General features: G+C 38.1%; 2 protein-coding genes across 5 annotated transcripts in view; one reads left to right on the top strand and one right to left on the bottom strand.

Moving 5' to 3' along the window:
• Positions 1-16,023, bottom strand: part of LOC117422944 (beta-galactoside alpha-2,6-sialyltransferase 1-like) — a 31,213-nt gene that overhangs the window by 13,121 nt on the left and 2,069 nt on the right. The window contains exon 1 of one of the 4 annotated variants that reach the window (XM_058990147.1): positions 5,621-5,774. The exons of 1 other annotated variant lie outside the window; for it this stretch is intronic. The gene's annotated coding sequence lies outside the window, so the exon portion shown is untranslated. Of the gene's footprint in view, positions 1-2,688; positions 3,064-4,841; positions 5,017-5,620; positions 5,775-16,023 lie in introns of those variants that run through there. 2 more of the 4 variants (XM_058990146.1, XM_034038195.3) reach the window with 2 other exon arrangements.
• Positions 4,443-12,114, top strand: LOC117422945 (adiponectin-like). The gene is made up of 4 exons (XM_034038198.3): positions 4,443-4,543; positions 6,076-6,197; positions 9,615-9,920; positions 10,614-12,114. Exons 3-4 carry the CDS (start codon positions 9,647-9,649, stop codon positions 11,150-11,152), a joined length of 813 nt encoding a protein of 270 aa, XP_033894089.3. The 5' UTR covers positions 4,443-4,543; positions 6,076-6,197; positions 9,615-9,646; the 3' UTR covers positions 11,153-12,114.

The raw sequence follows: 16,023 nt of genomic DNA, 5'->3' as shown, positions 1-16,023 counted from the left end.
ATGTTGCTGTGCCACCTGTAGCGGCGGTACATAAATCAAAGACACTGGTTTACAATTTGAGGACAGCAGATTACAAAGGAATGCAACAGGAGCTTCTAAACATACATTGGGATAGAATACTAATAGATAATGAAGTTGAATTGTGGTGGAAGTTTTAATATCACTCCCTTAGTTAGAGACTCAGTAGAACAGACAAAATTGATTAAATAAATTTAATGATTTGCAAACCAGAGAACGCTCTCAGCACACGTGGTGCTAGACTAACATCGAGCAGAGTTCTCACTACACAGAGTCAGTAAGCATAATATACCTTGCAACCTACAGTTATTGCGAGCCAATCACAGAAGCTTAACTCAGTATACGTTGGATAGCAACAGCTTGGAAGATTAAGATGAGACCAATCATATAACTCAAAACCAACTTTGTCCTACTTTGCAAGCAGACTGTTTGTCTTACATTTTCTGACTAAAACAGTGATAATTCTAGGAAGTGTCACGGATGCAGCTTGCGGTTACAAAATAAAGAGAGCTTCCTCTTTCTGGCTAGCAGTTAAAAACGTTCCATTCTTATAAAGCACAAACTACTTAATATATCATATCTCGAGTTCTCTATACCTTAAAAACTTGATACACATGTTATTTTAATGCATATGACAAGGTTAATGTAATGCATAGCAAAGTATTCCTCCACAGAATACAACTGGATTACATTTAGGGATACAATGTTAGAAATGCAGGATACATTTATCCCAAAAATGAGAAAAGGTAGACTTAAGAAAAAGTGGGTAAATCCATTTATTAAGCTGGGTATTAAAAATTTAATAAAATGATAGCTTTCTGTTAAATCAAAGGGAGCAGCCTCACAAATAGAATACAGAGAGGCCTGTAAAGACCTTAAAAAGCAGGCTAGAAGAGTGAAAAGGGAATTAGACAGACAAGTGGTGTCTGATAGTAAACTTAATCCAAAATAATTTTTCAGTATGTTAATGCTAAAAGGAAACTGAAAGAGGAAGTCAGTAGTTTACCTGACAGCAGTGGTAATTTAGTGACTAAAGACAACCAAATCGCAGATGTACTTAATCAACACTTTGTACAAGTATTTACAAAGGAGGCTTTATACACTATACCAAGGTTAACAGAATGTACACAAACGTCATTACCAGTGTTTGTTATAGAAGAGAATTAAGTACTAAAGGAACTAGCAGCACTTAAAATAAACAAATCCTCAGGGCCCGATATAAATAATGGAGCCATCCCACTGGACTGGAAAATTGGCAGTGTTGTTCCTATATTTAAAAAGGGAGATAAATTTGACTGGGAATTAAAGACCTATAAGTTTAAAATCAATCATATGTAAAATGGAGGAATATTTATATTGTAACAACATATTATAAGTGACAGCCAACATGGCTTTAGGAAGGGTAGATCTGGTTAAATTTACTAGTTTTCTTTCAGGAGGTGACTATTAGAGTGTACAAGGATAGTGCGTATGACATCATCTACTTAGATTTTCAAAAAGCATTTGACAAAGTGCCGCACAAAAGATTATATAAAAAGATTAAATCAGTATGAATAAATGGTAAAGTAGCAGCATGGATTCATAACGGATTACAAGATAGGAAGCAGAGAGTTATAATTAGAGGCCAGTCATCAAACTGGAGTAACGTAACAAATGGGGTACCACAGGGATCAGTATTGGTACCATTGCTATTCTTCATCTATATAAATGACTTGGACCAAGACATAATCAGTAAACTATGCAAATTTGCAGACGACACAAAACTGGGAGGGGTAGCCAACTCCCAATCAACAACTTTAATAACACAAAGAGATTTAGACAAGATTCAAGCTTGGGCTGACACATGGCAGATGAAATTTAATGTGAATAAATGTAAAGTCTTGCACATAGGGCGCAAAAACATTACAGGCAAGTACAGCATGAATAGTAACGAAATAGAGGAGGCTATGTATGAAAAGGACTTGGGGGTAGTAGTGGATGAATCTCGTGGTTTGATTATGGTTTGTATATAGGCTCAAAACTGTTTTCAAAGCAGAAACAATGGTTCTATCATCCCTCCAAGGTCACAGCTGCACTTGCTGAGTTATGAAAAGCCAGTTACTCCCTACAAGGGTGTATTTCGGGCCATGTGCCAAGCAATGGCACTATAAAGTCAGGGCAATACATAGGCAAAAATCCTTAAAGTTAGTTACGAATATTAGTATCTTATTTTAATTGTATAAGTTACATCTATTAGTGTTACTTTGTGCACAAAAAAAAAATTGTTTTACATTTTTTAAAAGGTGTTACTATACCTTATAAGCCTGTTCTGAAAACAGCAGCAGTGTAGTATAACAAATCATCTTTTAACTGATGTTTTTTTCTTGCTGAACTGCGAGAGCACACACAGATTTTAAACACACATTTGCCTAGTTGGGTTTCAAGAAAAGCTTTTGTCCATTTTGATGAATGTAAAACTGGACAGTCATCATAGTCGGATGCGGTGTATGGCTTTGAAAGAATATCATAAACAAGAAACCAAAGAATTATATTGTTGAAATGTATTTTTGTTTATAACTGTAAGTCGCCCTGGATAAGGGCTTCTAAGAAATAAATAATAATAATAATAATAATAATAATAATAATAATAATAATAATAATAATAATAATAATATTGTTAGAATTACTTACTGTCGTGGAACACTGCAGCTTTATATTTTTATTCTCTACTGTATTCAGAAAAAAACAGCTGCAAACTTAGCTACGTGTTGCTGAGGAGTCATTCGGCCATGATGTATTCTCCTTAAAGGGTACCCCACAGTAAAAAATAAATAAAAGATGCACAACTGAAGCAGGACACATATATTCCAATTTGTGATCCACTTTAGATGTATAAAGTAGTACAAAGCTAGGACCCCTGCTGTGTCGGAGCCTGTAAATGTTTTACCGTTGGTAGTCTTTCATTTCTCCTTTCTGAACCAGTCTCTAATAGACTAGGTAAATCAACTAAAACCTTACATTGAAGCTACTTTTGGAAAGTTAAAATGGTTCTGCAGGGTCAGCAAGCAATGGGGTTGTTTTGTGTTCTGCTGCAGTTGCTGTCACTGTACAAACGGAAAGGTGGTCAGGAAACACTACCACAAAGATTTCTATTTGATCATTTTTACAATGTATATTTTAGATCACACATTAAACAGTCCCATCTGCTTTGTGTCACCATGAAAAAGCGATGCAGGATGGCTACCAACCTGTATATCATTCTTAAGTAAAAAATACAGGTTGCTGGGGACAGAGTGAGGGACCACAGATATAGGGATACCAAACAGAATACACTTGTATGTGTTTGTTTGATGCTAGGCAGAATTAAGGGTTCTGATATTCAACAAATCAAATTACTTTCCAGCTAAAATCCAAACACCTCCTCCAGGCCTGTAAACAATGCAATTAAATGGATTTGTAGTTAAATAAGCAAATTAACAGCAATATTTCAGCTGGGGATTAGAAACCAGTATGGTGCACAAGTTCACAACTGTGGTGGAGTTTAAGGTTTGGAATTTACAAATTACCAGTTGGACTGTTGCCATTTTCTATCTCTTGTAAGGTTTTGAGTGCCTCCTGTAAAAGTGAAGGTAACTGCTAATTGTAGGGGGTTAAGCACACACAACATGCATTCCCCTTTTGACTTAACAGCCCCTCTAAAGTAAGTCACCAAGTCCAAAATAACATTTAAAATGATTAAACCCCTCTAGCACAAATGTCACTTTTAGCGTGTCACTTTTAACAAAAGTAAATGGTTTTAGGATCAAGGAATGTTGCAATGATTGAGACCACTATGTTAAATTTGATATACATGGCACTTATTATTATGTATAATCAGTATATACAGTATTTGAATAATCCTAAACTTTACAAGTGTATGTATTCAAAGAATGAGTCTTGTCGAAAGACTGCTGATAAATACATTGAGAAAGACTTGTTGTAGAAACTTTGTCTTATTTTATTGCTAAGTTTAATACTGTACTGCTATATCTGTTATTAATGAGTTTATAGTTATTGATGAATAACTTAACTCAGTATTGCTGACAAATGCTACTCAGTCAATCATTTAGCTGCCTGAATGTGCAGTTTCTGTATATGATAGTGAAAAATAAATAAATGATAAATTGGGGATATTTAGCCATTTTTGCGCATGTCAGACTAAGGTGTGCGCATATGCTGATGTATCTGTATTATTATTATGTATTTATTTTCTGTTCGTCGATAGTCAATCGCCAATAATATGCAAATACTCTCCCAAGCAAAGCATTATACCGTTTCTTATCTATTCATCCATAGCCAGTTTTACAGATCTGACGGGCAGCAGCTGATTGATCAGTGTGACGTGTTTGCTACGCAAACAAAGGTATAGCCAATTTACACATCAATTACTTTCAGTTTAAGGGGAATTTTGAAAATCCGTGCTAATCCTACCAGGAGCAGCCAGTTTACTGCTTGTTTTGCCAATGGGTACTTTCTTTCTTACTTTTGTACAAAGCTTCAGAACAGTGTAAGTAGGTCAACCACCTTTTTATGTCTTGTGTGTTATTTCCTTATTTTTTGTTGAATGTTTTAGTTGTTTGTTTGACATTTACTGTTGCTGACAATAACACGTGTAGGTAAATCTCTCTTGAAATTCAGTTTACCTAATTAGAAAATGGATCCGAGATTTTCTTTAACCTGATTGGTCAATACGAGGGCCTTAATTACCGGTAAATAACCTTGAATGTTATCTTTTAAGTTATGTTTAGTCAGTGTTCCAAATCAATCTGCCATAAATACGTAAATACATTATTCGTGTATTTTACCTTTTTTCTGCTTGATGAAAGAAAATCGCGGTTCTCGTACAGGCCTTCTGAATGTTATCTGTCAATGTAAACTAATGTCAGCCTCATAAACCTTCTAAAATAGAAATAAGGCGCGCGTTAACACAATACCCTTAACTCATCAGTATGGAAGGCCATCCGGGTCAAAAATATGGAAGGCCATTCGGGTAAAAATCGCGTTATTTAGTACGTTTCAAATATTTAGTATACGTACGAATTTGAATTTCGTACTTGTTTTAATTCTAATTATTACACTTATTAATTTGGCCAATCAGATCATATTACAGGACACCAAAAAAGAATGTGAAGACCCCGTTCACTTTTATCCACGCATATGTATGTTATTTTAATGACAATTAACTTGTTTTGTCAACATGGCTATATACTAGGCAACGCACTTATTGTGACGTCTATATTATTTATATTAAATTATTTATTTCTTTTAAAATGGAACATTTTCCTTTCATTCTGAGATTCTGAGCTAGAGCTCTGAAAATTTTTGGTTTCCTGTGAGTGGAACACTCATTGTGGTCCCTATTGGCACAAGGAAGTACGGTTTCCTCTCTCTATACTGGTCGATGAGAGTAATGCTGTTTGTGGTCCCCACTGGACAAAAAAGGAACATATAATTTCTGAGAATTAGCTATGATGAAGGATAGCCTATATATTTTTTAATAAATAAATAAATAAATAAATAAACATAAATCAATCAATAAATACATTAATATAAATATTGAAATAAGTGAATACATAGAGAGTACCTCCCGCTGCCCGGAAGAGACTGTCCTGCACTACCAGAGAGAGAGCCCCAGAGAGAAAGCCCTGTGCCGCCAGAGAAGGAGCCCAGTGTCACCAGAGCCCCAGAGAGAGAGCCCCACACCGCCAGAGACCCAGAGAGAATGCCCTGTGCCGCCAGAGGCCCAGAGAGGGAGCCCAGCATCACCAGAGCCCCAGAGAGAGAGAGCCCATCATCACCGCTGTAGAGAGAGTTCTGCAAAAGAGTAGGTTTAGGAAAGTTTTGGATGGTGGTAGGAAGAGAGACTGTTAAGATCATTATAAACCAACCTCAGAATGGGTATCACAATACACAATTGCATCATGGTAAAGAAAGTGCAATTTCAGTGAAAAAGGTTTCGTAATAGGCTGAGAATGAAGCAGGCCAGGGAAAGGGGAGGGTGTCCCTTTAAAAGTGTGTGCTTTAAATATGTTTTGGCAGGGATAAATATAGGGTGATAGTCATCGCTGCCAGTTACTGGGACCCTGACATTGAGAACCAAAGGCTTCACCCCTTCTCTCCACTGCTACTCCCAGTGAACTAGCCTGTCAACACAGAGCGCGGTAAGTGTTCATTTCCATTCATTTTAACAATTGGCATATGTTTTCAGTCTTGTACCTTGTTTTGAGTTTTGGAATCTCAGTTTATTGTTGCAGCTCTGGTTTTTGTATTGAGAGGATGACAATAGATTCCCTCAGTCGTTGGTCATTTGAACGTGGTACAAATTTCAGAAGTCTAGTCCAAACACTAACTGTGTTACTTTTGGTACCGTATTGAAACTTGACTGTCTTACTTTGCAGGTTAATGAGTAGTTACTTGTCTTTGGTAATCGTCATTCACTATTACATTTAGTTTATGCTGTAAAAAGATTCTAGCACAAAACTGCCAAATGCTTCTTGTAATATCTTGAAAGCATATTGATTTTACTAAAACAATTCAAATATCACCTGAACTTAAGTATAAATATATAGGTTTTCCCAAAATAAAATTATTATTCAATAACAAAAATGTGTGGAGTCTGTCTGGATATTATCTTTGTCTGATAAATGTCAGAATATGGCCTCTTACACAGTTATCAGTCAAATCCAGTGAAGGCATTTAGTAGCTGTCTACTTTCACCCATGAGCTCAATATCCAATGCACAAGCTGACAGCAGCAGTTATTGGTTTAAAAATAACTTCTTGTTGTGTTAAAGGGGGCAGCACAGGCTTTGGATCTTGTCTAGGAAAGGCAGTTCTGCGTGTTGCACTATTTTAGAATGTCACAGGTAGCCCATGCTTTGGTTAAAATGACACATGGATAATCCCTTATGAAAGTTTCCCATAGTAAAAGCATTGCAAAGTTTAATAAAGTATTGTAAAGCGTAACTATGCATCGTAAAGAATACCAAGGTATGGTAAAGCATATTAATGAACATGGCAAACTAGGATAAACTATGGTAAATACATAGTATATACAGACGTGCTCAAATTTGTTGGTACCCCTCCACAAAAAACGAAGAATGCACAATTTTCTCTGAAATAACTTGAAACTGACAAAAGTAATTGGCATTCACCATTGTTTATTCCATATTTAATAGAAATCAGACTTTGCTTTTGATTTTTTATTCAACATAATATTGTAAATAATAAAACAAATGAAAATGGCATGGACAAAAATGATGGGACCGCTAACCTAATATTTTGTTGCACAACCTTTAGAGGCAATCCCTGCAATCAAACGTTTTCTGTAGCTCTCAATGAGACTTTTGCACCTGTTAACAGGTAGTTTGGCCCACTCTTCCTGAGCAAACTGCTCCAGCTGTCTCAGGTTTGATGGGTGCCTTCTCCAGACTGCAAGTTTCAGCTCTTTCCATAGATGTTCGATAGGATTCAGATCAGGACTCATAGAAGGCCACTTCAGAATAGTCCAATGTTTTGTTCTTTTCCATTCTTGGGTGCTTTTAGCTGTGTGTTTTGGGTCATTATCCTGTTGGAGGACCCATGACCTGCGACTGAGACAGAGCTTTCTGACACTGGGCAGTACGTTTCGCTCCAGAATGCCTTGATAGTTTTGAGATTTCATTGTGCCCTGCACAGATTCAAGGCACCCTGTGCCAGGCGCAGCAAAGCAGCCCCAAAACATAACCGAGCCTCCTCCATGTTTCACTGTAGGTATGGTGTTGTTTTCTTTGAAAGCTTCATTTTTTCGTCTGTGAACATAGAGCTGATGTGACTTGCCAAAAAGCTCCAGTTTTGACTCATCTGTCCAAAGGACATTCTCCCAGAAGGATTGTGGCTTGTCAATATGCATTTTAGCAAATTCCAGTCTGGCTTTTTTATGTTTTTCTTTCAAAAGTGGAGTCCTCCTGGGTCTTCTTCCATGGAGCCCACTTTCGCTCAAAAAGCGACGGATGGTGCAATCAGAAACTGACGTACCTTCACCTTGGAGTTCAGCTTGTATCTCTTTGGCAGTTATCCTTGGTTCTTTTACTACCATTCGCACTATCCTTCTGTTCAATCTGGGGTCGATTTTCCTCTTGCGGCCGCGCCCAGGGAGGTTGGCTACATTTCCATGGACTTTAAACTTCTTAATAATATTTGCAACTGTTGTCACAGGAACATCAAGCTGCTTGGGTCTTGTAGCCTTTACCTTTACCATGCTTGTCTATTATTTTCTTTCTGATCTCCTCAGACAACTCTCTTTGCTTTCTCTGGTCAATGTTCAGTGTGGTGCACACAATGATACCAAACAGCACAGTGACTACTTTTCTCCATTTAAATAGGCTGAATGACTGATTACAAGACTGGAGACATGTGTGATACTAATTAAAGAAACTAATTAGTTTGAAATATCACTATAATCCAATTATTTATTATCTTTTCTAAGGGGTACCAACAAATGTGTCCAGGCCATTTTAGAATATCTTTGTAGAATAAGCAATAATTCATCTCTTTTCACAGCTTCTTTGCTTTATTCTATGACATACCAAAGGCAAGCAAGTATACATGATAAAATAGCTTTTAATTTCATCACTTTTCAGGAGGAATGAAGCATTATTTCAATGAGCTGTAAGGGTACCAACAAATCTGAGCACGTCTGTAACCATGGGAAAAGCGTGGCAAAACTGCAAAAAATACTGTGCAGAAATACCATGGTAAACCTTTATAAGGGATGATGGTTCTATAGGAATATTTTTGTGATTATGCACATACGTTCAGGATATAATATAACAAGTGATATATCTATATTCAGTCAAACATGCCCTAGGGTTGCATTTTTTATTATAGCATGCCTGCAATATTACAGTAAGATATATATGCTGGATCTGTAATGATTTTTTCCCTAACACCTGGCCACATTTCAAAATATGGCAAGATCAATGCGGTTTTTGCAGGTTTATATTAGAAAATAATTCAACTTGAGCTCCTGTCATTCCAATCTGAAATAAACTAATAAACTCAATATAAAATGAGAGGTGAAGTCAGCAGTTTATTTAGCTATATATCAGCAAATTCTGTAACAGACGATAACATTGTTATATTTTTCTTATGTAAAACGTATTGTTACCATTAACGTATTGTTACCAATGCTTTGTTAAACATGTAAACCTACTGGTAATTGTACTCCATGTATTCCTTATTGAGTTTTTTTAAAAAAAAAAACAGATGGAAAATTGCTGACAAACTTACTGTTTCGCAGGGGAAGAAATTACTGATGCACACCAAGTTCACCCCTAGTGGCCTTTTTCTTTAATGGCATCATTACAGTCTTGTTCAGGTTTGCTCATGATTTAGGCCCAGATGTAAAATAAGATGGTGACTTTATGAAACATGCCAATTATCCACAAATGCAGAAACAGTAATAAACGATGATTTAGGAGACATATAATGCAATAATAAGCTGATAGGGCATTCCATTAGACTGCAGTGTGTTTTGGCATTCTTTACAGCACTGAAATGTTTCTCATTAACTGCTTTCCATAATGTTAAAATGTCCAGCTTGCAGAAGTTGAGGACAGACTCCTGTCACAATGAAGCTGGTTCGGACCCTTCTCCTTTGCCTGGTGTTGGTGGTGAAGCTGTCCTACTCTCAGGAGGAGGGTGAAGAGGTGGAGGCAGAGGCCCCCGAAGAGCACGCAGAAGGCCCAGGCGGTGAGGCAGACACTCCCAGTGTGGTAGTGGATGAGAGGAAGCTATGTGCTGGCTGGATGGGAGGCGTGCCAGGAACCCCGGGACACAATGGAGCCTCAGGGAGAGATGGCAGAGACGGCAGAGATGGAATAAAGGGAGAGACAGGAGAACCAGGTAAAAGCAGAAACGATAATGCTTGTTTTTTAAAATGTAAATTATTGATTTTCTCCTCATTTCTCGTGGCAGCCTGTGTTATTACAGGTTTTGCTGATTTATTTTAGTTTCCAATTTTCTCAACACAGAATGTTTTTATGTGTGAGACTTTGGAAGCTATTTGTTGTACAAAATCAACTTTATTCAGTGTCACCATAACACTAACTATTAATCTTAAATGCTTGAATGCCATTGATCTTTGAGGTACCCCCAAGGTCATACAGGTTTACAGTAGTAATGATAACTCAATGACAGTATCCCCATAAAATGATTTAGCTGAATACAGGGTCCTTGAGTGGCTAAGTTAAATGCACATCCTTGTGGTATAATAAAGTTTCCAAATATAGGCCTTCATCAATCCTACCAGAGGAACAAAAAAAACTGCTTCAACATTCAATTCACTCTTAAACTTAAGGAACAGATATTCTGTTTTTAAACAGACTCGGTAGACCGCTTCAAATCAAGTTTCCGTAGCAAATTCATTGTAGCCTAGAGATACCAAAATGCAAGGGATGGCTGCATTGTTTAGATAGTGTACTTGTTACTGTTAAATATTTCCCTCTCCTCTAGAAAATTTGATTTCATGCAAATAATAATGCGAATGACCCCCATGTAAAAAGTCTCTAACTCTTGAATGGCCTTTTTTGAACTCAGGTGCTCCTGGAGAGAAGGGTGACACCGGAGAGCCTGGCCTTACTGGCCCAGAGGGACCCCGCGGCTTCCCTGGCACCCCAGGCCTGAAGGGCGACCGAGGGGAGAGCGCCCTCCTCTACCGCTCTGCATTCAGTGTGGGGCTGATAGACCGCACCCCCATGCCCAACGTGCCCATCAAGTTCAACAAGATCTTCTACAACGGCCAGAGGCACTACGATGACAGCACAGGCAAGTTCCGCTGCTCCATCCCCGGAGTGTACTACTTCACCTACCACCTCACCGTCTACCTGAAAGACGTCAAGGTCAGCCTGTACAAGAGTGACAAGACCATCATGTTCACGTTTGACCAGTTCCAGGAAAACAACGTCGACCAGGCTTCGGGCTCCATCATCCTGCACCTGGACACAGGGGAGGAGGTATGGCTTCAGGTGTACGGAGAAGAGGCCTATGCAGGAATCTACGCCGATAACATCAACGATTCCACGTTTTCTGGATTCCTTCTCTACCCTGATATAAAAACGCAAAACGGAGATCGCTAAAGGGGTGTTGGCGCAGGAGGGGCTGTTGAAGGCCTCATCCATGTTTACTTATTATAATCATATAAGGTTTGCGATACTTTCCTTAAACTTCTATCAAATGCCCACTTTGGACAACAACGGAGGGAGCATCACAGGAAGCTGGTTGTTTTAATAATTTCATTAATTAGGTGTGTGTTCCAAGTGTTTTTTAGGGCTCCCAAAATGTCTTTCAGGCCCTAGTTGGTGCTTTTGGATGTATGCACGGTGGTTATTAGTGTAACGGGGTGACCCACGTCACTTTATTTAGGCACTATTTATTAACATTTTAAATGATAGTAATCCCGTTTTGATTTGTCACCTTTGATTTAATGTTAGTTTGTTTTGAAGCACAGACCCCACTGGCACGTTGATGCTCTCCTGTTCTCAGCCCCCATAGGTGTCCTATTGGATAATTTGAAGAAGCTGAGCACCTTATAAAAGTTACTGATTTCATCCACTGGATTGGATTTTGTCGTGTTGATGTGAACCCAGGTTTGTCTGGAGTAAAGGTTGGACGCACAGCCAGCAGGAGCAGAGAAGCAATTAGACTTGTTTGTGTTCGGCGGTGGGTTGGGAGAAAAATGAACGAAACAGCTGCCGACATTTAGAGCGAGGTGCTGTGGTCCTGCTGTGCATCATGCATCCACTCCGTGTGTGTGTGTGTGTGTGTGTGTGTTTTTAACCGTTTTAGATTTAGTATTTTTAATTATATAGTATTGTATTAATTATATATTTTTTTGGAGGAGTGCTGGAGACGGGGAGCTTTAAAGTATTGTTTTATTGTTTTTAGTAAGCCCTGTCTCCGCGATCGTATTGAGCAGCACTGCACTTTGTTCTGTAATTAACTATTTAATGAATAGTGCAAACCCCATGCCTTGACTTGTCCTATTTGTTAAATCTAGTTAACCACCTGTATTTAATAAAACGATGTCCATTTCCTTGCATATTGTTGTGGTCTTAGTTTATTTCCTTCTGATATTCTGCCTGGCTGATCCCGCCCTGCTCTTCCGGGTGCTAAATTAGGTTAGAAACAAGTCCAATACCTTTATGACGGTATTGTAAACAGTAAAGTCCAGCTGTCATGGTTACCCTATACCTTAGAGGAAGTACACTGTACAAATAGTATAAATTACTAGTTGACCCCAGTATATTATACCAATAGACATTCTGTCAGCCTATCCACCCAAAGTGGCCTTGTTGCTTTGACTGAAGCCAGTTATTATTATTAATATTTGTTTATTTAGCAGACGCCTTTATCCAAGACGACTTACAGAGACTCGGGTGTGTGAACTATGCATCAGCTGCAGAGTCACTAACAATTACGTCTCACCCGAAAGACAGAGCACAAGGAGGTTAAGTGACTTGCTCAGGGTCACACAATGAGTCAGTGGCTGAGGTGGGATTTGAACCGGGGATCTCCTGGTTGCACTAGACTTGCATGTTGTGAGTGCGCAACATAGGTTTATTCAGAGTTACAATGGCTGTGTGGGTATATGTAGCACAGAAATGTAATTGTGTTCCCTATCCACTTAGGGTGTGTGGCAATGTGCCCTGCCCCTGTGTGCATTTGTGTGTTATGTGTTGTATGTTGCGTGTGTTAATGTTGGTATATAGATTGGTACACGGGATATAAACGGGTCTGTGTTTCACGTGTATTTAAAAAGTGTAGATTTGTATTTAGGCACGAGGAGAGCACAAATCACTTCACGTGCTGGTTAAATGTAATATGTGAGCACGGGGTTGCACAGAATTAATTCACGTGCTGGGATTCAAGTGAATAATTAATTAGTAATTGAATCCCAGCACAACAGTATATATAGATGCACATTTCTTTCAGTCGGGGTTGGGTGTTCGAGAGTGGAGAACGGGTGAGAGAGAAGGAGAACAAGTAAAGGAAAATAATAATCTATAAGTGTTTGTACTCACCGTGTTTGTTTGTCTCTCCGTGCACCGTTTGTTAAGTGTTTAGTACGTTTTGTTTGTCTATTTATTTTGGCGCATGTGCCGTGTCCAGTGTTTTTGTCTGTTGAAACCTTTTATTTTCTGTTCTGTTATTAAATCCTGAGCGTAAGCATTCGCTCAGCTTCACCAAACCACATCTCTCTGTTTATTTATTTCCTGGCTTTGGTCTGACACCACCCACTCCGGCCGTCTTTGTGACAGGGTGTAATACAGCTCTGCTAATTAACTTGATAGCCAGCTGGCTGCACTCCACGTTACGAGTTGTTGAACTTCTCACATTTTTTAAAGGTATTTTTATTCAAACGACAAAGGTCACCAGGAATGCGTATATATTTTAATGCTGTCTGCTTACAGCCACTAACAAACACCAGTCCCAGAAAGAAAGAGTTGAAATCAGTTCTGTGTGCTGTCTTAACATATTCACATAGTCAAATGTATATTGAAAATGATAAGAATTTCCCAAATGCTTCTTAATTACCAGAATTACATATTAAAGCAGTCTTTTATTATTAAATTATATTGTTGTCATTTTATGTTGTGTGTCTTTGAACCCCGCCTCTCTAATAAACGGGAATGCACCTGCTACTAAATGCAGCAGGTAAAACAATAAGGAACTAGAACAAGGGTAAAGGCCTTAGCTGAAATGTTTGTCTTCTTCACTTAGTTTTACCTGTAGGTCTGGAAAGCAGAACAGCAATATTAACATGTATTATCCATGCTATCTTTGTTGTTCTCATTACATTTTACAGGTAGCACCTTTAGAGCTGTGTAAGGGGTAAAAAATAAACTTGTCTGTAAATGTCTGTTCTCGTCTATGAGTGTGATAGTGGACTACAGTGCTAAAAATCTTGGTGTGACTACTTTGTACATTTTAAGGAGCATACAAAACATTAAAAAGGACAAAACTGGTAACCAAAGAAATGACAGGCAGGTAAGATCATTATTTCCATTTGTAAACCGTATCACTTGTACTTTTAAATATGGAAAATTAATTTCTCAAGCAAAATGGGGCACTACACCTTTAAGTGAGTTAATAAATAGACTATAATGTAATCTAATTCAGTATTTTACTGAATTAGAGAAGGCTACAGGACAGGGGCTTCAAACATCTGGGGTCTGAAATAAAAAAACTATTTGGCTAGTGATGGTTTTCATCAAGGGGAATGATAAACAAGGTAATCCTCCAAATCCCTCTGTCATTTCATTCAGATTAAAACAAAATTGTATCAGGTATAATCTCACCTGGTTGAGCCATCAAAGGTACACACAGCGGACAGTTGTGATGACTGCAGCATTAACAATGAAGGACAAACATTGTCATTCTGTTAGAGAAAATAGTTAGTATTTTCCAATAAGAAATCTACGGGGCTGTATATTCCACTTACTAAGTCTTCAATAAAGAGAAATAGCCCAGTTAAACACTTTCAGCACTAAAGGGTTCATTTGATCTACCAATAGATTATTTTTTGGAGCTTTTTACAGAACTGGAGAATTACCCTGGATTGCATAAACCATCTATCTGTGACTTTCTCAGGATTATTACTAAAACTAAGTGGCTGATGTAATCCAGGTGGATTCACTGGTACTGTAAAATGCTTTAATGTAATTCAATAAACCTGTAACAACTTCAAAGAATGACTACCCCAGGAAAAAGTCTTATATTGCATAGATTTACATATTCGTAGATTAGATTGTCTGCAATTTTTATTGCTCTTATCTTTCCTTGACCTGCAATGTCGAAAGAGTTCAACATCATTTAACAGGAAAGGAAAGCACTTTGGCTGTATTGCATTTTTTTGTCTAAGTCATGCACAGTGTAAAATAGATTCTTGAGTGACAAGCACATGTGGTCAGTGTAATACATGATGGGAAAGAACCACCCACAGTAGCCTATTCTTACACCACAGACTGCAACTTACACAGCACACACATAGCTGCAAGGGGCTGTGTTTACCAAAATAATAAGTGTAACTGAAAACTGCTCCTCGTACAAGGCTATAAAAAAGAGTGCAGCAGCATGCCCTGCACCACGGTTAATTGAACTGACAACCTAGAACAGGAGTCTCCAACCCTGGTCCTGGAGGGCCGGTATCCCGCCTAGTTAATAAATTCATTTAAAATGTTACAGAACAGTTAAACAAAATGAAAATAAAGAACTAAAAGAAAAACAAGTCTGTAACATACACAAAGCTACATGTTACCTGGCTGAACCAACCTCTCTACAGTCAAACATGTGCCTTTTTATACAACCCACCTGGTTAATCACTAAGTCAGCCTTCCCCAGTCAAAATTAATTAAGACAATCAATAACATATTAAACAATTAGAGATAAACACGCTTCTGCGCTTAGTGATACATCAGTTAACAGAATCAAAACTTTTAAGTAGGTTTTAAAACATTTAAAAAAAGAAATAAATGTGCAAAAACAACCATTACTTAATTACATGAGAAATTGTTTAACTCTTAAGTGCCGCACATTATAGGAAAAAAAAAACTAAAACAATGGGGATTTTTTATTAAGTGAACATGTCAATTATTTTAAGAGTACATTGTTACAATAGTGCTAAACTTTAGCACTTGCAACTCATAACATTTCATATTGGTTTTGTTATTCTGATTGGTTTTGTTATTTTGGCACACCTACACCTGTAGGAGCCTGGTCTGATATAACCTGCAATGTAATGGAGTGTGGTCTAATATAACCTGCAATGTAATGGAGTCTGGTCTGATATAACCTGCAATGTAATGGAGTCTGGTCTGGAATGATCTAGTCTGTTCACGGATGTTAAGGGAGGTGCTGGATGTCCTCCAGGCACAATAAGGTGCTGCAGGAAGTGGTGTTCACAGATGACCCAGCATGGTGTTAGGGGGCGCTGTACTGCAAGAGGTAC

This window comes from Acipenser ruthenus, chromosome 17, assembly GCF_902713425.1.
Source record: "Acipenser ruthenus chromosome 17, fAciRut3.2 maternal haplotype, whole genome shotgun sequence".
NCBI classification, from domain to species: Eukaryota; Metazoa; Chordata; class Actinopteri; order Acipenseriformes; family Acipenseridae; genus Acipenser; species Acipenser ruthenus.
Note: the sequence above shows the minus strand (reverse complement) of the source record. Positions and strands in the feature narration are given on the sequence as shown.

Excerpts from the sequence above, each read along its gene's own strand:
- LOC117422945 (XM_034038198.3), top strand. The coding sequence starts at position 9,647 with ATGAAGCTGGTTCGGACCCTTCTCCTTTGCCTGGTGTTGGTGGTGAAG. Across the intron at positions 9,921-10,613 it reads GGGAGAGACAGGAGAACCAG|GTGCTCCTGGAGAGAAGGGT; the intron begins GTAAAAGCAGAA and ends TTTTGAACTCAG.